Source organism: Oncorhynchus mykiss, chromosome 25 (genome assembly GCF_013265735.2).
Source record: "Oncorhynchus mykiss isolate Arlee chromosome 25, USDA_OmykA_1.1, whole genome shotgun sequence".
NCBI lineage: Eukaryota > Metazoa > Chordata > Actinopteri > Salmoniformes > Salmonidae > Oncorhynchus > Oncorhynchus mykiss.
The window spans coordinates 13,326,385-13,353,896 of NC_048589.1; the positions used below are offsets into that span (position 1 = coordinate 13,326,385).

At 42.2% G+C, this 27,512-nt stretch overlaps 2 protein-coding genes and 1 pseudogene across 4 annotated transcripts in view; 2 read left to right on the top strand and 1 right to left on the bottom strand.

The window, feature by feature from the left end:
• The first annotated feature begins 3,339 nt into the window (after positions 1 to 3,339).
• Positions 3,340 to 4,867, top strand: LOC118936432 (C-C chemokine receptor type 6-like). Its single transcript, XM_036962263.1, has 2 exons — positions 3,340 to 3,698; positions 4,826 to 4,867. The coding sequence occupies exons 1-2, from the start codon at positions 3,351 to 3,353 to the stop codon at positions 4,865 to 4,867; spliced, it is 390 nt and encodes a 129-aa protein (XP_036818158.1). The 5' UTR covers positions 3,340 to 3,350.
• Positions 4,868 to 5,413: 546 nt separating this feature from the next.
• Positions 5,414 to 25,288, top strand: LOC110504193 (annotated as a pseudogene).
• The window catches only part of LOC110505382 (peroxidasin), an 89,973-nt gene continuing 86,834 nt past the window's right edge, over positions 24,374 to 27,512 (bottom strand). For all 3 annotated transcript variants that reach the window (XM_021584564.2, XM_021584563.2, XM_036962301.1), the window contains one exon: positions 24,374 to 26,999. In XM_021584564.2, coding sequence (XP_021440239.2) covers positions 26,829 to 26,999 — 171 coding nt within the window. In that variant the 3' untranslated portion in view covers positions 24,374 to 26,828. The remainder of the gene's footprint in view (positions 27,000 to 27,512) is intronic.

Consider the following 27,512-nt stretch of genomic DNA (forward strand, 5'->3'; position numbering starts at 1 on the left):
CACCGCCACAACCGGTCCGTCCGACGCCACTGCTACTGGTCCGTCTGACGCCACCGCAACTTTGGCAGCGACAACTGGCCCGTCCAATGATGATGCAACTTCGGCAGCTATATCGGGTCCTGTTCAACCCGCACTGCGGTCCAGTGATCATTCTCGAGGCCGGTATCGTTGCGCTGCACAGGCGGGGGTACTGTCACGGATCCCTGGTCTTCATTCCCGTGCCTTTACATGGCACGCTGTAATTTGGGGTAATAAAAACTCCTATTATGCATTCCTGCACCTGTCCCTCGACTTTTCATACCAACGTGACAGATATAGAGTTGAAATGTATTCAATTTTGAGTTTTCATCCCAATATTACACGTTATATACAGTACATCACAGAAGACTGAAACACAAGATTTCCATTAGTTATTTTTTTATTTTATTAATTGTGAAAATCATTAATAATCCCCCTTTGGGGCCAAAAGGGGTGCTTTTGGTCAGTGACTGCAGGAACGAGACACTGTTACAGTTGCCCCCCTTTTCTGACCTACATAAGACTGGATTTGAGTTCACAAAGATCAAAATCACAACACCACATGCAAGAATCTTGATCGAGTGTAAAAGACACTGCTGAAACCATTGTATGCAACATGTGTTGTTAGGGCCCCCTTGAACACAAAGGTACATTTTTCACATAACTCCCTATGATGAATAACAAGAATTAGAGGGTCTTCACACTAACTAGACTTTTCGCAAAAATAACCTTGACAACACATTTTACTGCAATGTAAACTTGCAAACTAGTCACAACTCAAACGCTACATCCGGAGGAAGCACAGGAGAATAACCTGACAGTTGCCCCCCTCTAAGCAGGGCAGTGAAAACAGTTGTTTCGTTGAGCCAACAGTCTTACATGTAAACATGTAATAGCTGAGCCATGTTTTTGAAACAGCTGAAATGTACAGACATTTTCCTTATTTTTGAGACTTGCTTTATTTAGTTTTAACCTGATGAAATTGAAGTAAAAGCCTGTTACATTCTGAAATTGTCATCATATCTCAACGGTGTAGTTTCTGCTTGACTGCACTGAGCCACCGATGTCCAGGAAAGAAGCAACTCACATGCTTCGTAAAGAACAGGTGTAGACTAACAGTGAAATGATTACTTATGCAGAGAGAGATTTTTTAAATAATAGAAAAACAATAACACAAGGAATAAATACACAATGAGTAACGATAGCCTGACTAAATACACGAGGTACTAGTGCCAATTCTATGTGCAGGGGTACAATGTAATTGAGGTATGTACAGTTGATGTCGGAAGTTTACATACACTTAGTCATTAAAACTGGGTTTTCAACCACTCCACAAATGTCTTGTTAACAAACTATAGTTTGGGCAAGTTGGTTAGGACATCTACTTTGTGCATGACACAAGTAATTTTTCCAACAATTGTTTACAGACAGATTATTTCACTTATAATTCACTGTATCACAATTCCAGTGGGTCAGAAGTTTACAAAGACTAAGTTGACTGTGCCTTTAAACAGCTTAAAAAATTCCAGACAATTATGTCATGGATTTAGAAGTTTCTGATAGGCTAATTAACATCATTTGAGTCAATTGGAGGTGTACCTGTGGATGTATTTCAAGGCCTACCTTCAAACTCAGTGCCTCAATGCTTGACATCATGGGAAAATTTAAAGAAATCAGCCCAAAAATTGTAGACCTCCACAAATCTGGTTCATCCTTGGGAGCAATTTCCAAACACCTGAAGGTACCATGTTCATCTGTACAAACAATAGTATGCACATATAAACACCATGGGACCACGCAGCCGTCATACCACTCAGGAAGGAGACGCGTTCTGTCTCCTGGAGATGAACATACTTTTGTGAGAAAAGTGCAAATCGTTCCCAGAACAACAGCAAATGACCTTGTGAAGATGCTGGAGGAAACAGGTACAAAAGTATCTATATCCACAGTAAAGCGAGTCCTATATCGACATAAAATGAAAGAACGCTTAGCAAGGAAGAAGCCACTGCTCCAAAATTGCCATAAAAAAGCCAGACTACGGTTTGCAACTGCACATGGGGACAAATATCGTACTTTTTGGAGAAATGTCCTCTGGTCTGATTAAACAAAAATAGAACTGTTTGGCCATAATGACCATCGTTATGTTTGGAGGAAAAAGGGGGATGCTTGCGAGCCGAAGAACACCATCCCAACTGTGAAGCACGGGGGTGGCAGCATCATGTTGTGGGTTGCTTTGATGCAGGAGGGATTGGTGCACTTCACAAAATAGATGGACAATGACCCCAAGCATACTTCCAAAGTTGTTGAAAAATGGCTTAAGGACAACAAAGTCAAGGTATTGGAGTGGCCATCACAAAGCCCTGACCTCAAACCCATAGAAAATTTGTGGGCAGAACTGAAAAAACGTGTGTGAGCAAGGAGGCCTGCAAACCTGACTCAGTTACACCAGCTCTGTCAGGAGGAATGGGCCAAAATTCACCCAAGTTATTATGGGAAGCTTGTGGAAGGCTACCCAAAACGTTTGACCCAAGTTAAACTCTTAAAAGGCAATGCTACCAAAGACTAATTAAGGATATGTAAACTTCTGAACCACTGGGAATCTTTGAAGACGTAGGGTTTCAGACGTTAGAAATGTTATGATGCCAAAGCTTTCGAACAGAAAGGCCTGACAGGTGCTTACTATGAAGCATGGTCAAATCAAATCAAACTTTATTTGTCACATGCGCCAAATACAACAAGTGTAGACCGTGAAATGCTTACTTACAAGCCCTTAACCAACAGTGCAGTTCAAGAAGAGTTAAGAAAATATTAACTAAATAAACTAAAGTAAAGAATAAAAAAACGTTACACAATAAAATAACAATAACATGGTGATAGGAGGGAATATTACTGAATCCCCTGAGCTACAGCCGTGGCTAACAGTACACTACATTTACTAAAGCAAACACAGTACTCCATTCATTACCCCATGTCCACTATCATCACCACAAGACACATTAAGACCTTCCTCTGTATTATCAGTGTTGATGTGGGAACAGATCTGAGATGCTGTGTACAATGTGTCTTGGTATCTCTAGCCTTGGGTCTGATAAGGATTTGATCAGTGCTTTAGATCAGACAAATGCAGTTGCAGTTGAACACTTTCACTGCTGTATGTGTAAAATAGGACATGTCACATTGAAGCTACAGACAATAGTTCACAGTTACTGTGATGTTTATATCTTCTCTTTTTGTCATGGACTTGACTGTACATCATGACATTCAATAACTAAATCATGATAGAAGGCCTACTATTTTCTGCAGAAATATATTTTTCTCCACAGGTGATAAACATGGAGGTGCGTAATGCGACGCAAACAGATGAATATGATTATTATGACCCAAAAGACTACACTGAAGGTTATCCTGATGAAAGCGGAACAGCATATATCTGTAACCTGAATCTCAACCGTGATATGGAGATAGTCATACAGACCTACGTCCATTCCTTCATCTGTGCATTCGGTCTCTGTGGCAATGCGTTGGTGATTGTCACATATGCCTTCTACAAGAAAGCCAAGACCATGACGGACGTGTACCTTCTGAACGTGGCTGTGGCAGATCTTCTGTTCATCGTGACCCTGCCACTCATCATCTACAATGAGAAGCATGACTGGAGCATGGGCTCAGTGGTCTGCAAGGTACGGGTTTGGTGCAGTTCCTAATAAAGCTCCTGATGTTTCAATGTCGTTCATGTTACAGTGAAGTCAGAGGCAGATTTGTCATGACGTGTCGTGACGTGACTATCATTAATGTGGTCACGATAATTTTATCAAATCAGTTAACTATGTTTAATTATTACATGATTAAATGAATCATGTAACAATTAACTCATTAGCAATCTTGGGGCACCAAGGAAAAGGTTTGTTTAATGAGTTACCGTTTCCCGAATTAACTCAAGAATATATCAGAATATATCGTTATCATATTAGTCATCCATTAATTATTATTCCCTCATATCAGTCTCATTCTGAACGTCGTTGACTTCAAATCTGCATGAACTCTAGTCTATTTGATGATTCAGTGATACACAATTTGTCTTAATCATTTATTTACTGATGAACTAAATAATCACACAGAATTACAGAAACACACACACACAGGATAGATTATACGTTGATTACTAACATAATGTAATGAAAAGTCCCTAGTGGACTAACCCGATATGACGGCTTGTTACACAATGAAAGGGGTGGAGAAAGAAAGAGTGGGAGAGACAGAGAGGGGACCCATTGTACATACATGTGGAAAATACGCTTAGCGCAAATATGGAAATTTAGCACCCTAACCACCGCTCATTCAGATTTAGACATGCAACACATATTTACGCATGTGTGTCTTTGTCGTCTCTCTTTTGAAATCGGCAGGTCCGTCTATGGGGAGTCAGTTAGACAGAAGTCTCTGGTTGTGTAAGTCTCTGGTTGTCCACCAGAAGTCACAATGTCCTCAGTTGTAGTAGTAGGCTCTCTTTGTTCATGAGTGTTCGTTAGACTGGACACATCAGATGTACCGCACGGTGTTGAGTGGGAAATGTTCTTCTTTTCTCGTCTTCGGTCGAGTTTCCATGACTACATTACATGCAGAGCTGCAGGTGGTCCATGTCTTAGTCTAGTCTTCTTCTTCTCTGTTGAGTTTCCGAGGGTCTTACCATTTCGTAATGCCCAGCTCACGCTGTCGGTCATGCTGGTCTGTATTTAAATTGCAACCATTTCAACGTGTAGCCACCGCTCCATGCTTTCTGGTCTTGTATTTTTAAACCATTTGTCAGCCGTGTAGCCACCGCTCCATGCTGTCTGGCCTCAATGGTTGATTATTCAGGTTACAGCTACAACCACTTTACACACCGGCAGCAACCTGGCATGTTTTGGTCTAATATGTTAATTCTTTAGGAGTCCTTTATAAGCACTCTGGCAAAAGGGGCATTCCATCCTTTTGGCATAATGTCTGTGCTCACATGGGCGTGGTTACTGGCTGGGTAAAACTTTATATGAAAAACAATTATCTCATTTAGAAGACTAAAATCACATTTCATCTTCTAACAAATTCTTTCATATTTAATCATATACGTTTTACAACATTTAGATATATATATATATATATATACATTGTGAATGCTCTTAAAGTTACAATGTTTCTGTTATAACATCTTTAATGATGTCACAAAACAATACATTACTTGACATCATTGTTTTTTAAGGCCCTCCCGACCATTTCCCACATTCTTTGTGTTAGATATTTTGTTTCATCTTCCATTTTTGGATGTTGGAGTTTTAGCGGGAAGTATCTCTTTGTAACAAAGGGTTCTTTCCCCTCAATGCTGCATGCCAAAGGAGAGAAAATTCCTGTAAGGTATTTTATGACCGTCATAAAACTGGCCAACCTGCAGGTGCCCATGGGGTTCTTCCTGCCCCTCCTGGTCATGGTCTTCTGTTATGCCAGCATCATCTGGACCCTGCCCAGGGCCCAACAGCACCCATAGGCACAAAGTTCCAGTATCCACCAAAGTTCCAGTCATAGAATTAGAATGTTTAATTATAAGAATACAGTCAATGTTTCTTATAGGGTCAATTAAGTGTATCTTGTTGTATCTTCTCTCACTTAAGGCAGTGCGTGTGGTCCTAGCTGTGATGGTGGTCTTCATTGTGTGTCACCTGCCATACAATGTGTCCCTGCTCTACCACACAGTGGCATTGTTCCAACAGAGGGAGTGTGAGGTGGGGAAGGTCATCCTCACCACCCTCACCACCACCAGGAGCGTGGTCTACTTCTACTGCTGCCTCAACCCCATCCTGTACGCCTTCATTGGGGTCAAGATCAGGAACCACTTCAGGAAGATCCTGGAGGACCTGTGATGCCTGGGCAGGAAGTACATCTACCCTTTGGTCACTCCAATGATGGATCCAGAATGGCTCCTTGTTCACCATGTGAAGATGGGAATAGGTAGAGATTGCCTCAAACTACTGTGGGTGATGATAACATGGTTAATCAGGGAGTCCAATAGTGACTGTTACATTCAGCATTGAAAATATGTTTTCGAGATTGCTCTGAATTCCAATGTGTTTTTACAAGTCTATGGAAATATTATTTTCATATTATGCTCCTCTGTGCATATCATTGGCAATTTGTTTTTAACTCCCTTTTCTCCCCAATTTCATGATATCCAATTGCGATCTTGTCTCATCGCTGCAACTCCCCAATGGGTTCAGGAAAGGTGAAGGTCGAGTCATGCGTCCTCCAAAACATGACCCGCCAAACTGAGCTTCTGAACACCCGCCCGCACCAATGTGTTGGAGGAAACACTGTTCAACTGGCGACTGAAGTCAGCTTGCAGGCGCCCAGCCTGCCACTAGGAGTCGCTAGAGCGCGATGAGCCAAGTAAGGCCCCCTCGGCCAAACCTTCCCCTAACCCGGACAATGCTGGGTCAATTGTGCGCTATCTGTCTTTAAATTAAATGTATTTCTTTAGGACAGATCTCATCTCTCTTAAAAATCTCTAAAATGCAAATAAGCATTCACTTGTTCCATTGGATGATTTGCACTAACCAGTCTTTTCAGTAAAAAGTATTTGGTGCCAAAGGGGAGCTATCCAACAGAAAGACCAAGCAGCTGCTTACTACGAAGCAAAGTGTGATTATATTGGGTGATATAGTGAATATTGCTGAATCTCAAATTGACCCCTGACCCACAAGTCAATACAGCCTTGGAATACAGTGCACTGTACCCACTGGGCACACCAGGTAATTTCCAAGTGGAAATGTGGATAATATTTGTTTGAGACATTGATTAAGAGATTTCAAACTTTATTCACCCGCTTAAAAAGACAGCCAGATGTTTGTTGAATTCCCAATGTGTTATCACTATGCTTTCAACCATTTATACTGAACAAAAATATAAACAACATGTGAAGTATTGGTCCCATGTTTCATGAGCTGAAATAAAAGATCCCATAAATGTTCCATAGGCACAAAAAGCTTATTTCTAACAAATGTTGTGCACAAATTTGTTTACACCCCTGTTCGTGAACATTTCTCCTTTGCCAAGATAATCTACCCACCTGACAGGTGTGGCATATCAAGAAGCTGATTAAACAGCATGATCATTACACAGGTGCACCTTGTATTTTTGTTCAGTATATTTTTGGTCAGTATTAAAGCACAACCAAATTCCAATGGAAAAACAATGTCTGATTTCTGGTTGTTATCATCTAAATCAAATTTATTTATAAAGCCCTTCTTACATCAGCTGATATCTCAAAGTGCTGTACAGAAACCCAGCCTAAAACCCCAAACAGCAAGCAATGCAGGTGTAGAAGCACGGTGGCTAGGAAAAACTCCCTAGAAAGACCAGAACCTAGGAAGAAACCTAGAGAGGAACCAGGCTATGAGGGGTGGCCAATCCTCTTCTGGCTGTGTCGGGTCGAGATTATAACAGAACATGGCCAAGATGTTCAAATGTTCATAAATGACCAGCATGGTCAAATAATAATAATCACAGTGGTTGTCGAGGGTACAACAGGTCAGCACCTCAAGAGTAAATGTCAGTTGGCGTTTCATAGCCGATCATTCATAGTATCTCTACCGCTCCTACTGTTGAAAACAGCAATACACCCGGACAAGGCCAAACAGGCAGGATAAAACCCCACCCACTTTGCAAAAGCACAGCCCCCACACCACTAGAGGGCGTGACTCAGCCCCTGTAATAGGGTTAGAGGCAGAGAATCCCAGTGGAGAGAGGGGAACCTGCCAGGCAGAGACCGCAAGGGCTGTTTGTTGCTCCAGAGCCTTTCCATTCACCTTCACATTCCTGGGCCAGACTACACTCAATCATATGACCCACTGGAGAGATGAGTCTTCAATAAAGACTTAAAGGTTGAGACCGAGTCTACATCTCTCACATGGGCAGGCAGACCATTCCATAAAAATTGAGCTCTATAGGAGAAAGCCCTGCCTCCAGCTGTTTGCTTAGAAATTCTAGGGACAGTTAGGAGGCCTGCGTCTTGTGACCGTAGCGTACGTGTAGGTATGTACGACAGGACCATGTGTTATCACTGTGTTATCACTGTGCTTTTAACCATTTAAAAACACAACACAGTTCAAATTGGAGTTTACTGTATTGCAAAAGTGATATTGAATTGTGTTTGGTTGTCAAATTCCAGTTTGTCTACAAATTAATGTATAGTTTTTATATAGTTGTGTAATGTTGGTTGGGCATATTCATCTGTTTTAATGATACTCCTGAATCCCTATGATCAATAAAAAGGTTTCACTTCCACTTGCTTTCACACTATTGCTTACACCTATCAAAGTTGTTTCAAATCTGCACAAGTGCGTAGGGAGGAGGGGTTAGGGTTTCTTCTGGACGGGGCCTAACTACACAATGTTGGCTGCATCCCTGGCCCAATAAGCACATCCCTTAGAAATTGACCTCATTTGGACATTGATGCTGGTGGCCTGTGTTCAAAACCTGCAAGGGGAGTCTCCCTACTCCCTCACATTCTTGCCATTTTGAATTGAATTTATCAGAAATGTTGATTGTCTGAATGTACATTTCATTAGAACACTCTAAATATTATCTATGCGTCTTTGTAAATTTCCATAATGTGTATAGATTTCTCTTTCACGCATTTCTGGATCTTTCGCTACCAGCTTTGTGCATTTGTGGACGACCACCAGATGCTTTTTCAGCTTCGATGTGGTGTTTCTGGACGAAGAGATCAATGCTGCCTTTGCAGAGATTGCATTTGACTAAAATGTTTTTCTCTTCTCCTCGGTTAACAAAAAATAATGGGAGCATTTCCACTAGGAATTTTTAGATTTTCAGCTTTAAGTTAGCCTACAGCATGAATAACACTAGCATGAGACAAGGCTTTAAAAATATATATATAACAAGCCGGTAGAGATGTGCGCCTGAAAGTACTATATTGGTTACTTGAAAAAGTAACTGTAATAATATTACAACATTTGAGACAGTAATTCATTCATTATTCCATTACTCATAAGGTAATATATGGTGTAAAGTACCTGTTAAACTCTGAGTGGTCGTCTTGGGCCCAGTACAGGGCCTGAGTTTGGGGGGTTGAAAATCCGTTCAGCCATTGTGGCACGGTGACTCACTACCCAAACCAGATGCATCTGATTTCAAGTGGCCAAGAGAAGTCATGTGATCTCCATCTAGTGGACGAACTGGGAATCAGACAGACGATAGGTAGAGACTTTCTCCTCATGTGTATATAATTCCTGTAAGACAAAACACAAAACACATGCATCCCTGAGGAACCCCACATCCTCGATGGGCACCACTTCCATAAGGAGGTTGTTCTTACAGCAAGAGGCCAGGTATCACTCTGCCACCCCACTGCACAAGATGCAGCCATTAGACCCTACCGTCTCCAAGGGTCTGAAGGCCTTTTCCAACAGGGGAGCAGATCAGTGGATGACGACCCATCCTGGGAAATAGATAGGTATATACCAAATGGTTGGCCTCTTCGCAAAGGCCTATAAAAAGGTGGCCAGTGTGAAGAGAGGAGTGGAGGCCTTCCGGGCCAGTGGGCGGACTTCGTGGCCGTTATAGGGGTGCCTGAGCCCATAAGAAAAAGTAATTTCAATTTAAAAAAGTAGCAGAAGCAGCATGTACTTGGTAGAACGTGTTTATTGCACTAACACCAATGTATTGTTTTTGTTGTTTATTTTCAGTGCAAAGAATCCATTCAACCACAGTGCTCTACCGCCGCCCCTGCCAACTCTGCCGATACGGCCACCAGCTCTACCGCCGCCATCACTACCTCTACCTCCACCACATCTACCTCCGCCACAACCTCCACCCTGCAGCCTACACTTGCTCCAAATGTTGGTACGATTTTTATGTACAAATTAGAATTGCGCAATAGTAGAGCATAATAGTTGCAACATCAATGTTACACTGAATTAGTTAAGTTATGATTTATTGTTATTAAATGTTATATTCCATTGTTAATTAATTGTATTAGTTCTATTCCAATTCCAATATTATGTTCCACAAAAAAAAAAAAAAATCTGAATTAAAAACAACAATTGAAAACCTTTTCCTCCTGAATGTCATTTTAAAGACTGCTTTAAAATCTTGCATTATTCCCATAATATTTAGTGTAATTGTACATAATGGACTGTACGGAAAAGGAACAACAAAGAAGAACAAAGAAAATGTATGTACAGGTGCGATAAAAAAGAGGGACTTTACATCAAGTCTCCTCATAGTGCGGATACTAATAGTGACATGTGCAACACCATTACCCCCATATAATTAAACTAGACTCAGCAACTGGACTTAGCTTTGAAGTATTACATACTAAATCATTTCTAAATAAAACTGATTAAATAGATTTTAACACACTTCTAGGAAACCGTATGCTATAATCTTCTACCGGGGAAAATGCCCCCCCGCGTACTTAAAAAATAGCTAAAAAAGTGTAAACTGCAGCTATTTATTTCCCTTTATAGTGTATTCGCCTAAGCGTGACCTTCCTCCACATACCATTTACCCCCCAAACATGGCTTTTTTTGTGTCAGCAATTAGATATTGTTCTTAGGGGGGGCTAGTTACCCCCTAGTAAATCAAATCAATAACATTGCTGAATACAACGGGTGTAGTAGACCTAGTAGACAATGAAGTTTTAAGAAAATAGTGTTGGGAAAATATTTACAAAATAAACTGAAGTAAAAAGTCTGTGTGGTCATTTTCTGAATTTGCTTTGGCATTTATCTGGGGGACTGCACACTGAAAGAGGTTACAGAAGACGGAAATGCAAAAAGTGTCCCACTTCTTCCGAATTAACGGGCAAAGAAAAAGCGAACGGGCAAATAAATGAGGACATGGGCTCTGTTTTGAAATACATCCTTTTTTGTTAGGCCTTGGCCTATATGAGAGCAGTTCCACACTTTTGAAACTCAAATTGTGTGTGGTTGTGTATTTTATTCTGTTATTCTGTTATATTCCATTACTCAACTCCAGCCACTTTAATAATGGGAATTGATGGGATGAATACAATAGTGATATATTTGACAAATACAATTTGATTTGATTTTGATTTATATTAATTCTTAAATAGGCTCGACGTGTGTTGACTGTGATCAGGGCAGGGTAATGTAGTCTAACATGCTGACCAGACCGGACACGTCACGTACGTTGTTAAATAAACATACACATACATGTTATTCAGTCATTCCCCCCAACTGCTGCTAGCATCTGCGTGGCCAGGCGCTAAAATAGAACTTGGTTCTATTTGTGACGCTCAACCGGCTGCAAGTCCTGCCTCTCAAATCTCCTCATTGGTTTTTAGGAACATATACCCTTGTGGGTGATTGAAAGATGAGCTGACGTCCACACTCCAGTCGGTTGGAGTTAGTTGCCAACTGCCATATAAAGTCAAAAGAAGAAAAAAAAAAGCCTGAAGGAAGGAGGAGAGATGAAGAGAAACTCATTTGGTTTACCGTTTTATCTGTGGATTAATTGTGGGAGTAGAGGACCTTGTGCATTTCAGGTAAAATAACAACCCAATGTTTATAACCCAGGACAAATTATCTAGTAACAACAAGCTAGCTAGCTAAATTGCCAAAAACTTTTAATGCTTTTCGACCTTTCCCCAAATGAATATAATAATAAAACTTTGTTTTGATAGTTCAACCTGTGTTTCCTGATCTTGTCTGGTGTGGGGGTACAAAATCAACATGAGCGCAAAGGCGGCAAGCGGTTTGGTTAGCGAGTAAGTGTGTATCCTGCCAGACCCAGTAAGTCTCATTTACGTATTTGTGATTATTTGTGACAAATATGTAATTCGTTTTTATCTTGTTATGTCTGTCACTGATAGTCACTCAATTAGCCATGTCAGCTAACAACTGTTAATTTTGTAGTTAGTCTAGCCAGCTATCTAAACTTGTCGTAATCATGACCGAATACCAACCGGTTACACAGTGCATGTGACCAAGGGCCCTGACCTCCAGGGGGCCCACATTGATTTTGTTGGTCAACATAAATCAGTAGAATTGCAGGAAATTAGCAATACAACTGCAAAAGGTTTCTCTCCACTGTCAAGAGGGAGCCCACTAAAATGTTTTGCCACGAGGTGGTAAAAACTTTTAAGAGCACTACATTTGACCAGAGCCCTATAGGCGGCAGGTAGCCTAGTGGTTGAGAGCACTAGGTGAATAATCTGTTGATGTGCCCTTGATCAAGGCACTTAACTTTAATTGCTCCCAAAAGCATTGTGAATATCTGATGAATTCCTCGTGGTACTGACTTACCTCAAGAATGGGAAAAAGGAAGGATGTACTTTTAAAGAATTCAAACATTGCCCTAGGCTGGAGTTGTGTCTGGAAGGGGCCAGTGTAATGGCACTGAAGAGCAGTTCCTAAACCCGCCACCGGTAGTCACCAGACATCAAAATACGACAGCGTATTTATTTACCCAGCAATGGAAATAGATATTTTTACATACTACCGGTGAGACTGACCCTTTGTCGGCTGAGAGAGGGAGAGACCACCACTCAATATGCCCAGTAACAATTAGCCCCAACCAAAGAAGCGGTTCAACGCTTCAACTTGCTTAAACTACATACTTCCATCTGCATGTCTGATGTCAGGATATGCCATCCATTCACTGATACCTCAGAATGCTATCTGGAAAAGGAGACCCTGCTCTTTCTCTTTCGCGGTACCCCTTGGCACGGCTAGGTCAAATCCACACAAATCCACACCCCCTTATCAGCTGTGGTATTCCATGATCCTAATAGCCCCTAACCAGTCAACGGGCTGTAACTCGTCTGTCATACTGATTTTAGCCTTTGTGCAAAGAACAGCATATACTGTGTGTGTGTGTGTGTGTGTGTGTGTGTGTGTGTTCCTGCTGTCACTTTCCACCTGGCTTCCTGGCTTTAGGTCTGAAATGTGATATATGACACGCCACTTATATTCACCTAAATGACACACTGTAAGAGGCTATTCTCCTGGATGATTCAGGGACCCTCTCCCCTCCAGCTAGATTCTTCATAGCACTCTCACTCTTATGAAATGGGCAGGCTAAAATTGTGTAGTATCAGGTGCCACTGTGGCTACAGCCTCTTCTGTAGCAAAGTACTCAACCCTGATCCTGTTTTATAAAACTGTCAAGCCAATAGCTGTTCAAAGGATGACCGAAGGTGACCAGCGATCTAGATAAACAGAAAAGCAGACATATGACTTTCCTCACATTTCTAGGATGTGCCATAACAACACGTGGGCTGGAAAGTGGGGAAAACAGACATGTTTGGGGATGTTTACTAACAGTAGAACACTGTATACAGTTAGTCACTGCCTTATCAGGGGGCTACTCCTCTCTTTACCACTCTCTACTTTAAGACACACATCTGGCATTTCATGACATAATCATTCCTCTGACTCCACAGCTCCGGCGCCCCAGATTCAGGCCTGTACAGTCACTCATCTATATTCCCCAGGATGCCTCAGTGACAGACTGCACTGGTGGGCCTGTGGGTTTTTACTGCTACAGCAACCCCCAGTGTTCACCTCTGCTCTCAAACCCCCTTTGTGTGACTGCTAAGACATAAGTATGAGGAGGGGCCCACCAGTGTGTGCGAGAAAGAGAGAGAGGGTGTGTATCATGTATGTGCATGTGTTTATCTACTGTATGTGCTATACAGATGTGATTGAGTATGTGTGCGTTTGTGAGTTTGTGAAGCATGTGTCTGACCGACAGAGGAAGGGTAGGGGGGTCTTCCTCAGACACACAACCAGCCCACCAGACCAGATGGTCAGGAACTGCATGGCCTAATTGTTAGACTTGGCTCGGGTCCCAGACCAATCCTGCAGAGGAGAACGTGTTCTCATTCCAAGCCAACATGACATTTGCACACCCTGCCCGCTTGTTTTTATAGTAATAATTTGGCAGGTGCTTATACTTGTCCTGTTACACACAATTGTGTAATGAAAATGCATATATTTTTTTGCATATCCCAACTATCTCCTGAGACAACTGCAGGGTGGGGTCACAGGCAGGGTCACCATGGTGCAATTAGAGTTAAGAACCTTGCTCAAGGGCACAGCAACAGATATATATATATATATTTTTTTATCTTATCAGCAGTGGTATGTGAACCAGCAACCTTTTGCTTACTGGCCTAACGCTCTAACCTCTAGGATACCTGCTGTCTCTGTGGAAAGGGGACAGTGCAGAGCCGAGGCAATGCACACGTCCCAGGTTCCCATCCTGTCCAGGTGTTTGTCTGGCAGTAGTGTGTGTTTGTTTGGATGTGGTGTATGGGTGAGATGTGCCAAACATGACACGGTGCTCCTTCGTTTCTCCATGAGCTATGGGACGCCTGAGGGCTTGTCTTTTCCTGTGTTTCCGTGTAGATGGAAGATAGGGGTGTGTGTGTCTGTCTGGCTAGCAGACTGGCAGGCAGGCAGATGTTTCCACAGAAAGATGGGCTGTACAAACAGCCTTCTCACTCCCCGGCATGAAACAGATCTCTGCTCCCCTGGACTGTCGACAAGACAATCAACCACAGTCAGCTTCAGTAAACACACTGATGTTCCAGGACCATGGTAAGGACCACCAGATGTTGGGGGAGGTGTGTGTGCATGTGTTGGGTGGGGAGGGTCGTTCTGTCATAATACACAAATGCAAATGTGGAAAAGCAGCCATGCCTCACTGACACCAGCTCCGAACTAGTGTGGTCCAAGAGGTAAGCGTTTGGGCTGAGCTGAATTAGTGTTTTATGTAGCCTAGCACTTAACTCTTTAATTGGGAATGAGGGTGAAGACCAATGACCTGAGAAACCTGGATCAGTGTTTAAATGGACGACGGTGTGTGTGTGTTTGTGTGTGTGTGTGCTACCTTTTCCAGGCACCATCAGCCAACCATAAATCAGCCTGCCTGACCCTCGGAGTGATGTCATCTCCTGAAGGAGTGTTTTTCCAGTCTGCAGAATCCATCCCTTGGAGCCATCTTAAAACTAGGCACACACACACACACACACACACACACACACACACACACACACACACACACACACACACACACACACACACACACACACACACACACACACACACACACACACACACACACACACACACATCTCTCCCTGACACATACACGTGCTAATCTCCTGAACTGATCTTCACCTGCTGTTATCAGTATCAGAGCAAACTGGAAAAGCCAACAGGAGAGCTGCAATAGAAAAACACGTGGGAGAAGATTGGATCCAATGTTTCTTGACTCTAGTGATATTGCAGAGTTTGGCAGCCAGGGGTTGGTGATACAGGATCCAGTTTCAGTATTAGTTTACTGGCACGCTCTAACCCAAATAATACACTCTGTGTCTGATAACTGATCATCTGACAACACAAGCCTCCTGGCAGGGGATCACGCTTGGACAGGGGACGTGTGTTTGCACATCAACTGAATTCCTTTTATAAAAGCTTCACACTAGTTTGAATAACTGAGACACTTCCAAACCATTTTGGTAATCTCATCCTTTCTTCAATTCTCACACCTCAAAACACAAGATTTCCCACAAAGAGCAACATCTCCTTTATACATCCAGTATCTCACATTCCTTCAGATTGGAGATGAAAGGTTATGTACTGTACTGTAGACGGACGTCTCCCCTTTGGGGCTGCAGAAGGGAGAGGTTCTCTGTCTGTGTTTTATGGAGCCTCCCCTTCCTCCCCTTGCTGAGCCTATTAGGCCATTTCAGGCATAGGAAAGGAGAGCTTTATTAGGAGCTCTACCTGGAAGGCAGGAGATTATTACTGGTGCAGACTGAGCCCTGTTGGAGTCTGCAGAGGAATGCAGGGCAAGTCAGTCACAGTCACGCCTCAGACAAGATTAGGTTTGTTTTCAACGGCGACAATTACTTCAGGTGATTAGGTGCCCTCCTCCTTTCCTACCTCCCACCACCGCTACATCTTTCCCTCCTCTTCATCACCTCTATCGCTCAGTGAATGATCTTATCTAATGTCGGAACTCTCCCCCTCGTTGAAAACGGACCCATTTTTGCAGGTCGGTTTACAGGATACATTCTGTTTAGGCAATTAGGGCTAATAGACGAGGGAAAGATAGTTGGCATTTTCATATGGCTGACAATCCTGAGGGAGGCAGGGGGAAGGAATCAGATGTAGCCCTCCTCTGGGTTCCAGTTTCAGACGTAAATCTAATTACTATAACTTTAACATTAGGAGTGACAAAGCTGGAAATGTAATCAAGGCCTGAAGTGGAAAAAAAGTAATGTACATTGCCATATAATGCTAACAAGTGCTCCTCTCCCCCGAGTCTCATCTCGTCCACTTACTGTGCAAAAGCAGACCCACTGACATAAACCGACATAGTTACTGTATACCTATACTCAGTGGTGTAAAAATAGTTTTTTGGGGTATCTGTACTTTACTTAAAAAAAATTGAAAACTTTTACTTCACTACATTCCTAAAGAAAATAATGTACTTTTTGCTCCATACATTTTCCCTGACATTTTCCCTTTGTAGAAACACCCTGGCCATCGATTACAGCTATGAGTGTTTTTGGGAAAGTATCTAAGAGCTTTCAACACCTGGATTGTCCAATTCTTCAAGCTCTGTCAAATTGGTTGTTGGTCATTACTAGACAACCATTTTCAGGTCTTGCCATAGATTTTCAAGCAGATTTAAGTCAAAACTGTAAATCGGCAACCCAGCAACATTCACTGTCTTCTTGGTATGCAACTCCAGTGTAGATTTGGCCTTGTGTTTTAGGTTATTGTCCTGCTGAATGGTGAATTAATCTCCCGGTGTCTAGTGGAAAGCAAACTGAACCAGGTTGTCCTCTAGGATTTTGCCTGTGATTAGCTCCATTCCATTTATTTTTTTTTATCCTGAAAAACTCCCCAGTCTTTAATGATTACAAGCATAACCATAACACGATGCAGCCACCACTACAGTAATGTGTTGTATTAGATTTTTCCCAAACATAACACGTTGTATTCAGGACAAAAAGTTAATTGCTTTGCCATATTCTTGCAGTATTACTTTAGTGCCTTGTTGCAAACAGGATGTATATGTTTTCAAGTATTTTTAATTAGGTTAGTATTGTGGAGTAACTACAATGTAGTTGATCCATCCTCAGTGTTCTCTTGTCACAGCCATTAAACTCCCTTAGTGGTTTCCTTCCTCTATGTCAACTGAGTAAGGGAAGGACAGCTGATACTTTGCTGTGACCGAGTGTATTGATACCCCATCAAAAGTGTAATTAATAACTTCACCATACCCAAAGGAATATTCAATGTCTGCTTTGGACATTAGACCAGTGGAAATCTGTTCTTTGGTCTGATGAGTCCAAATTTGAGATTTTTGGTTCCAACCGCCTTGTCTTTGTTAGGAGCAGAGTAGGTGAAGAGTAGGTGAACGGATGATCAAAGCATGTGTGGTTCTCACCATGAAGCATGGAGGAGCTGTGATGGTGTGGGGGTGCTTTGCCCTTGACACTGTCAGTGATTTATTCAGAATTCAAGGCACACTTCACCAGCATGGCTACCACAGCATTCTGCAGTAATATGCCATCCCATCTGGTTTGGACTTAGTGGGATATTCATTTGTTTTTCAACAGGACAATGACCCAACACACCTCCAGACTGTAAGGGCTATTTGACCAAGAAGGAGAGTGATGAAGTGCTGCACCAGATGACCTGGCCTCCACAATCACCTGACCTTAACCCAATTGAGATGGTTTGGGATGAGTTGGACCACAGAGTGAAGGAAAAGCTGCCAACAAATGCTCAGCATATGTGGGAACTCCTTCAACACTGTTGGAAAAGCATTCCTCATGAAGCTGGTTGAGAGAATGCCAAGAGTGTGCAAAACTGTCATCAAGGCATAGGTTGGCTATGTTGAAGATTCTCAAATATAAAATATATTTTGATTTCACTTTTTTGCTTACTACATGAGTCGATATGTGTGATTTCATAGTTTTGATGTCTTCAGTATTATTCTACAATGTACAATGTAGAAGACAGTAAAAATAAAAACTCTTGAATGAGGTAGGTGTGTCCAAACTTTTGACTGGTACTGTATATATTTTTTGTTGCCTGTTTTGCATGTTTTTTTGGCATTGATATGCATCCCATATCAGTTTGCAAACAATTAAAAAATATATATAATTGAGTTAATAAAGCTGCAAACAAACATGGTCTCCTTTTTTGCTTTTTTGAGTAAGGCAGTTCCAAAATGCAGGTGTTTCAGCCTAGTTCAGTACTTTCTGTGGTGGTGGGGCAGACAGCAGAAAATACGGAGCGTAGGGGTTGGTAATGTTCTCTAGTTGTGCCGTGATTGGCTCAGTGTTCTGTCACTTACGGGGAAACTATGTCGCCACAAAATCTACAGGTAGAGCTCGAAGATTCAAGCCCCTTGGGTGCTGCCATAGACTTACATTAGAAGTGCCCATACAAAAATGCTCAAGGTCATTGGCTACAGATAAAATTATGTCAAATCACATTATATCTACCGTAGCTTTGATTGGATTGATCATGTCAACACCATACCTTCAGAATCTTAGCTAGCATTACAAATCCAGAGAATGCCAGAATTTGATGACAAAGTTTGATGACAAAATTTGACCACAAGAAGGGCAGCCACACCACCGTCCTGTTCAAGTGAGCACAGCACAACAGTCCAAAAATTATGTAATAGGCCAAGGAGACATGTATACTGTAGCTAAGAAAGTAATACAACGTGTATGTGGTGTAGTAAGCTATTAGTAGCTTGTGCCTCACCCTAATAATTTGGTCCCTTTCCCCTCATAACTTAGCCTACTGTTCTGACTTGGTGGTGCACATGTAGCCTATAGCCTGTTTTAGAGAAATGTCATCATCAAATATTGTAAGAGGTTTCATTGTCTGCTTATACGCCCACTTTATTTATCCTACGGTTCTGACTTGGTGTACAGGGAGAACACTGTAAGAATGGCCCATATTATGAATTCTGTCACTGGACTTTTCAAAAGTGCTGAACAAATAGTGATATTGACTACATCCATCTTAGCTGGCTCAATAAATGTCTTAATCGAAATTGCGGATTGCCTCTTATCCGCTCATCGTTCCCTTATGCCATAGTTTGAACACCTCAATTGTCAGTAGAAACCACATTTGTTTAAGCAAGTCAGCCATATCAGCTATGTTTTTTAAAAGGGAGTAAATGAGGCTGAATGAACTGTTTCGCTGCCAGACAAGGCTCCGCTGATAGCCAGGTGTAGCGGTGGTAAGCATTCACTGTAACTCCTCTTCTGACGAGGAGTATGAAATTTTAGACCAATACGCAGCGTGGTAAGTGTCCATAATACATTTATTCAACTGAACACCACAATACAAAGTAAACAAAAAGAACAACCGAAACAGTTCCGCCTGGTAACTAATACAAAGACAGAAAACAACTACCCACAAATCATAGTGGGAAAACAGGCTGCCTAAGTATGGTTCTCAATCAGAGACAACGATAAACAGCTGCCTCTGATTGGGAAACATACCAGGCCAAACACAGAAATACAAACATAGAATGCCCACTCCAACTCACGCCCTGATCAAACTCAAACAGAGACATAAAAAAGGAACTAAGGTCAGGACGTGACATTCACTCCATGGTGCTGAAAGTAAAGCTCTGCTGTTTGGGACAGCTTTCTGTAGGCCCTAACAGTTTGTGGGCACCATTTTTCACCGTTATAGTGCAATTAATATATTGTTCAGTGGTGTGTAGTGGCTTTGTGGCATGCATCTAAAAACAAATTGGGGGTTTGCCCCACCAAGATTTACATGCTAAAATTGTCAATGGACTCAAAACACTTCAGCGTTTCATTTTTAATACATTTCTACATATTTAAAAAAATAAAATCCACTTTGATATTATGGGTTATTGTGTGTCAGCCAGATTAAAATATCAAAATTTCATAAATTTTAAATTCAGGCTGTAACAAAACATCATTTGGAAAAAGGTAAAGGGGTATGAATACTTTCTGAAAGCATGATATCAAGAGAACATGCCTGGTTATCTGGTTGACTCACTAAACACAAATGCTCCGTGATGTCTGAGTGTTGGGAGTGTGCCCCTGGCTATCCGTAAATAAAATGGTGCCGTCTGGTAGGTTAATATAAGGAATTTGATATGATTCATACTTTAGCTTTTTTAAAGTATATTTGAGCAATTACATGTACTTTTGATATTTAAGTACAGTGCATTTGGAAAGTATAATAGCTGTGCAGCGACACTCTCCATCCAACCTGACTGAGCTTGAGAGGATCTGCAGAGAATGGGAGAAACTCCCCAAATACAGATGTGCCAAGCTTGTGACATCATACCCACGAAAACTCCAGGTTGTAATTGCTGCCAAAGGTGCTTCAACAAAGTACTGAGTAAAGGGTGTGAATACTTATTTAAATGTTATATTGAAGTTTTTTATTTTTTACTACATTTGCAAAAAGAAAAAACTGTTTTTGCTTTGTCATTATGGGGTATTATGTGTAGATTGATGAGGGAAAAAACAATTTCATCCATTTTAGAATAAGGCTGTAAAGTAAAAAAATTTGGAAAAAGTCAAGGGGTCTGAATACTTTTCGAATGTACTGTATATTTAAAACCAAATACTTTTAGACTTTTACTGAAGTAGTATTTACTGGGTGACTTTCACTTTTACTGTTGTCATTTTCTATTAAGGTATCTTTACTTTCACTCAAGTATGACAATTGGGTACTTTTTGCACCACTGCCTATACTGTACCTACATGTACCTACTTCAGAAGGGTTGCGTGCAATTTTGAAAAAGGCTTTCACTGGATGACAACCAATGATATATCCCACTTCTTTGAAGCTTACAGCAGGACCCAGAGTTCTCCCTTTCATCTTGTCAGAAAATGTAATTGACGTTCCAGGGGAGAGGGAGGGAGGGGGGAAACTCCCCACCTTGGCCAGAGAGAATGCAACACAGAAACAGAGTCTTCCAAATGAAATTCCAGGTCTTGACTAAGAAAGTAGAGTAGAGATGGTGGAGACCAGGGTCTGTGCAGCTGAATGCTGGGGAGGGTCTGTAGGTCTGTCTGTCTGCTTCACACCGTCTGCCTATGTCTGGACTGGAGCAGGACCTGGAACACCTACAGCACTTCTCTTACATAATCACACCCCGTCCACCCTCTTGCTTCCCTCCAAAATCAACACTGGGCTTTCGCTCAATGCTGAGTGACCAGGAGAGAGGCTTCAGTGCCAGCAAGGAGTAGGGGAGATACACGAAAGACTAGACTATGGAGGGAAATGGGAGAGAAAGACTACACCCCCCATCCTCCCTCCAACATGCCCTCTAGGGTTCTCCCTATCTGATGACTACCTCTGAGGACGTCACCCCAGGCCGGCCGTGGAGTGGTGATTCCATGTTGTTATGGTGATAATAGCTTTTCCTGACTGGGAAGAGGAGGCCTTTTATCCGGCCCGCCACTGGAAACCTCATTTCCACCTCCAATTTCCTTCCTACATTCCTCCCTCCAGTCTCCATGGCTGTGTGAGGAGCTTCCACCAGAGGTAGGACAAGGATGAGACCCTCTTGACAAGCAGCCAGGAATAGAGAGAAAGAAGGAGAAAAAAAAGAGGGACAATTGGAGAAGGAGAGAGAGAAAGACGGGGAGTGAGAGGAGAGAGAGAAAGAGGGTTCACCCGGTTCAGACAAGCCTCAGCGAATAGGCCAGAAGTGGACACCAAGCAGACTGCTGCATGTCAAGACAGGAGCTTGTTTGATTAATACTCCGTCATGGTTCAGCATCATGGAGAACTTTTCATTCATTCACTACTTTCTCAATATGAATAAATTGTAATCCCAATGTACACTACTGTTCAAAAGTTTGGGGTCACTTAGAAATGTCCTTTAAAATAACATAACATTTATCAGAAATAATGTACGGTGTAGACATTGTTAATGTTGTATATGACTATTGTAGCTGGAAACAGAAGGTTTTTAATGGAATATCTACATAGGCATACAGAGGCCCATTATCAGCAACCATCACTCCTGTGTTCCAATGACACGTTGTGTTAGCTAATCCAAGTTTATCATTTTAAAAGGCTAATTAATCATTAGAAAATCATTTTTCCAATTATATTAGCACAGCTGAAACTTGCTGTGCCGATTAAAGAAGCAATACATCTGGCCTTCTTTAGACTAGTTGAGTATCTGGAGCATCAGCATTTTTGGGTTCGATTACAGGCTCAAAATGGCCAGAAACAAATAACTTTTTTCTGAAACGCATCAGTCTATTCTTGTTCTGAGAAATGAAGGCTATTCCATGTGAGAAATTGCCAAGAAACTGAAGATCTCGTACAACGCTGTGTACTACTCCCTTCACAGAACAGCGCAAACTGGCTCTAACCAGAATAGAAAGAGGAGTGGGAGGCGCCTGTGCACAAATGAGCAAGAGGACAAGTACATTAGAGAGTCTAGTATGAGAAACAGACGCCTGTCCTCAACTGGCAACTTCATTAAATAGTACCCGCAAAACACCAGTTTCAACGTTAACAGTGAAGAGGCGACTCCGGGATGCTGGCCTTCTAGGCAGAGTTGCAAAGAAAAAGCCATCTCAGACTGGCCAATAAAAAGAAAGATTAAGATGGGCAAAAGAACAGACACTGGACAGAGGAAGATTGGCAAAAAGTGCTATGGACAGACAAATCTAAGTTTGAGGTGTTCGGATCCCAAAGAAGAACATTCGTGAGACGCAGAAAAAATTAAAATATGCTGGAGGAATGCTTGACGCCATCTGTCAAGCATGGTGGAGGCAATGTGATGGTCTGGGGGTGCTTTGGTGGTGGGCGGCGCTTAATTGGAGCCAATTTCCTCCTACAACAGGACAACGACCCAAAGCACAACTCCAAACTATGCAATAACTATTTAGGGAAGAAGCAGTCAGCTGGTATTCTATCTATAATGGAATGGCCAGCACAGTCACCGGATCTCAACTCTATTGAGCTTGGCGGTACGTAAGAAGTGCCTATCAAGCCAATCCAACTTGTGGGAGATACTTCAGGAAACATGGGGTGAAATATCTTCAGATGACCTCAACATATTGACAACTAGAATGCCAAAAGTCTGTAATTGCTGCAAATGGAGGATTCTTTGACGACAGCAAAGTTTGAAGGACACAATTATTATTTAAATTAAAAATCATTATTTATAACCTTGTCAATGTCTTGACTAAATTTCCTATTCATTTTGCAACTCATTTCATGTATGTTTTCATGGAAAACAAGGACATTTCTAAGTGACCCCAAACCTTTGAACAGTGGTGTAGGACTATTTGTTCCAGGGTCAGGGACAGACTGCTGAAGACATAATCCTGAGACAATATTTGGGATATCTTTGTAAGAGCTACAATAAACCATTGCATCAGACATCCTACTTGAAAATAAAAGTCCTTTCAAGTGAACACTTTGGTTGAAAAGATCGTGTTTTTTTTTTTTTTTTTTTTACCCGAGGTACATCTGAGACAGACTTTTCCACACAAAAACTTTCAAAAAGCACCCATGGCATGATGATGATGCATAACATTACTAATGTTTGATGATCAATGGAAGGAGACATTCAGTAAACACCAGCCGTCTCCTGTTTGGTTAACAAAGCTTTCTGATCCTTGTTGGTCTGTTTACAACACTCATTTCACATCCTGAAAACAACACATCTGTGCACCACACAAAGGGGTTTACAATGAGGATGTGACTAAATCTATAATTACATCAGGTATCAAAAGACATTGTTCGTTCCCACACAAGAGTGAAGCTGGTCAGGGAAAACAACTGTCCCTATAGATGAGGTAACCAAAGACGTTGGTAGGTCCCAAAAGAGAACAATTCTATCATTCTACAGACCAATCTAGAGAGAAATTAAATGAAGCACAGCCATTCTCCAACTAGTAAACACACAGAACATCTGGGTCTGTTTAACTCCACAATGCCACAACACAGTTCCCACAGACAGATTTCCCTTAGTCACACAGGGGATATGGTTTCCATGACAATAAGTATTCATTAAACATGACTTACTTTTGTTTTCCATTCAAGTCTAAAATCCATATCACCATGAGGAATGGCTGTACACAGTATAACAGTACAGGATTGCTAGCATTGGGGAAAAACTGGGTTAGGTCACATCTGTTTTGAGACATACAACTCGATTATCAATCTTCTTTACATGAGGCAGTATTGTACATGTTTACCCACACGGAGATGGTTTGGAAACATATCTAAAGGGAGAAGCAGCATCCACTCGGGAAATAACAGGCCAGAAACAAACATTGTGGTTGTGTATTTCAAATGTGGCCTATTTTTTTATTATTATTGTAGAGAGGCATACATTACAGTGCAAACAATTCTTTGGCAAACTTACAATACAATTGTCAGATAGGTATCCACTTTGACCACTGACGTTGGGACAGTGTAGGCAAAGCATGTTCAGTCTTGCAGAGCAGTGCATTCTGGGGACAGTGGTGGGTTTGGGGAACAAAAGAGAGACCACTAAGATGAGGGGTTAGAATGAAAATAAAAAAGGGGGGAGCCAAACCCTGGGAGTCCATGCATACACACACACACACACATTCACACACACACACACACACACTGGAGCAGGAGTAAAAACAAAGGTACCCAGAGGAAATTACAGGGAGGAGAAAAGAAAAGGTTAAAACACTGAAGGAGATGAAACTGTAAAGGTCTACAACACAAAAGCAGGAAATATCCATGTGGTTTGATACCAATGTGCCAACATTGCTATGAGGCTCCACCACCATCACATGATTGCTTTGACATTCTTGGAGAAACCCCAAACACCTCCAGCATACTGTACATACTGTATCTGATTTCTGGGACATTCTGAGCACATCACCATGACAACACAAAGATAATGCAGAAGATAACTATGAATCACTGTTTGAGCAGAGTGGACCATCACAAGGGGCTGAGTGACTGGTATATGGGCCTGTATGTGTGTGTGTCTGTCAACGGGACACACTCTGTTGGCTGATTACTAACAATAGACAGCCTCCAGAAATAAAGCAGCGCCAGATATTTGATTGGCATCCTCTCCCGTTCCCCCTCCCCTCCCATCTGGCTTCCATTAGATCGGAGTGTGGGTCAGAGAGGTCAAAGTCTGCTCCTCGCACACCCGGCCAAATGACGTCACCTCCATCTCCATCGTCTCCCAGGGTACCTAAGAGATGAGAGCCAGGCGAGGTTTATCACCCACGTTAACACTAAAGAGACGCTCCGAGGAGCCGCCAGAAAAAAACGGATGATTGGTCACACACACTCTCTCCAGCACACAGAGGAGAATGGTTACAACATCATATTGACGGAGTGCTGGGGAATGAGGAAAGGAATGCATGTAAGTGAGTGTCCTGTAAACTGGAGCTGAAAAGCTGTGGATTGGGTTATGAGAGCACCAGATCGTTAAAGTAAAGTGGTATGGCTGCAGTCCTACAATGTCTACTTTTGAGTATGGGTTAATGCTGGACAGAGGGGTAGAGGGGTCAACTACGGGTAAGACTGAGAAAACTGCTGTGGTAGGTTTGCAGTAGGCACTGAGGGAGTAGGCGAACTGAAAAAGTCGGGACAAAAACTACTCCATCTCTATAGTGGTAACAAATGGCTTTTCACTGCTTTTACAACATGGGAGTGTGAAAAAAGCATTACATCTTGAGAGATAAAAATGCATTATGCCTTCCAGTAAGAAGTGGTTAGGCCAAAAGAGAACATCCCCGCCTCAAACCCAACCCCAAGCCCCAGTTCCAACCAACCTCCCTCAATTTGATAAAAGTGTTGACATGGCCTTGGGGAGATAACATATCTAAATACCAGATGTTATTCAGTTCCCCAACAGTTGCCATTGGAGACAGATGTGATAACAAGGTAATAATCAGTAGACATCTTTGCATTACAAAAGTTTTTGTAGGGCTTCACATTATCTTCATATGTAAGCAGGTGATACAAAAGGGAGAAATACATACCGGTTTTTAGAATATGTTATAGAGCACCATAAACATTTTGTAAAAGCAGAAGTCATTTTGTACATAAAATGTATTTCGAGCAAATAAAAAAATGTTATCTCAAATGCAATTTTTTTAAAAGATGAGAAGGCACATAATGAGTGTATATGTTGCTTTGCATATTGTTAAAAAACAAACAAAACAAAAACAATACTTTGAAGTTTTTAGTGACTAAATCGTTAAGATAAAGGGGACAAATAGCACCAGTTTTTTTTTCGGCATCTCTAACCTGAGAAAGCTTTGTGAGACAACATGGCCGACCTACTTCCCCTTCCTGCGCGGCTGCAGTGACATTCCCTCCTCTTCACACCACACATTTGTTTCAGGTGTTTTGTGGGGCCTTCAAATGCAGTGGTGGGGTAACACTTCAGATCAGAGACTCTCTGAGGCCCTGTTTGGGAGGCCCCGGGCCAGGAAGAGGGGTTGTCCATCTGTCCATCTATCCATTTATTCATTCGTTCCAGAAGGAAGCAGATTAATAGTGACTGCTCTCCCGTTGCCAGTGGATTTGAAACCAAGCCTCCAGCAGTTAGTTGGCCATGGAGACATGACAATCAAAATCAATTAAAAAAAAAAAATAATGATTTTTGTAAAAAAAAAAAAAAAAAAAAACGAATAGAAAACGAGGCAATTGGGTGCAGGTGGCTGTAAAGTAAGCACACCGTCAGGGTCTCTCCCTCTGTGTGTATACACGGTGGCCCCTGAGACGTTATACATACTGGTGGCTACCCGGTGCCTGTTTCCCTGTCTGGGTATGGCTGTTGCTGGCCGCTTCCTCTCCCTGGTTGTAACACACGGGGCAGCATGCTCCTTTTAGCTTCACAGGCCTCTGGCACTCCACCGGCGGACACGACTCCACCAAACACGTCACCTGGGCACCCTGGAGTGAGGGAAGAAAAAAAGAGATAGAGAGAGAGAGAGAGTGAGGGAAAGAGGGAGAGAAATAGAGAGGGGGACCGTCAGGTTTGGCATGAGAGACCTTCCCCTCTGCCAACAGTCAGAACAGTGAGAGACGAGAGAGTCATGGAGATAAAGAGATCAAATGAGTTGGTCAAGCAGAAAGGTGACATACTGTACATGGGTCTGCCGTGCCAGAAGGTTAGTACTGCCAAAAGGTAGAGAGAGAGGATGTAATGCTGGCCAATGGCGCCAGACAAGGACAGGACAGGACAGGACAGGACAGGTGGATTCTGGCACTGGCATGGTGCTGAGGGGAGTGGTGCTGGCACTGTCAATGTAATCAGCTAGCCCAACTCCGGGCAGTGTAAAAAGGTGTGGGAAGAGGCCCCTAATGGCAGACAGGCCTGATAAAATGGGTGTGAATGTGAAAAGTGAATATACTGTGTACCACATCGCACTGTGTACCTGTTGAGGAGTGAGTGGTGAATAGACT

Excerpts from the sequence above, each read along its gene's own strand:
- LOC118936432 (XM_036962263.1), top strand. The coding sequence starts at position 3,351 with ATGGAGGTGCGTAATGCGACGCAAACAGATGAATATGATTATTATGAC. Across the intron at positions 3,699-4,825 it reads TGGGCTCAGTGGTCTGCAAG|CCGTGTAGCCACCGCTCCAT; the intron begins GTACGGGTTTGG and ends ACCATTTGTCAG.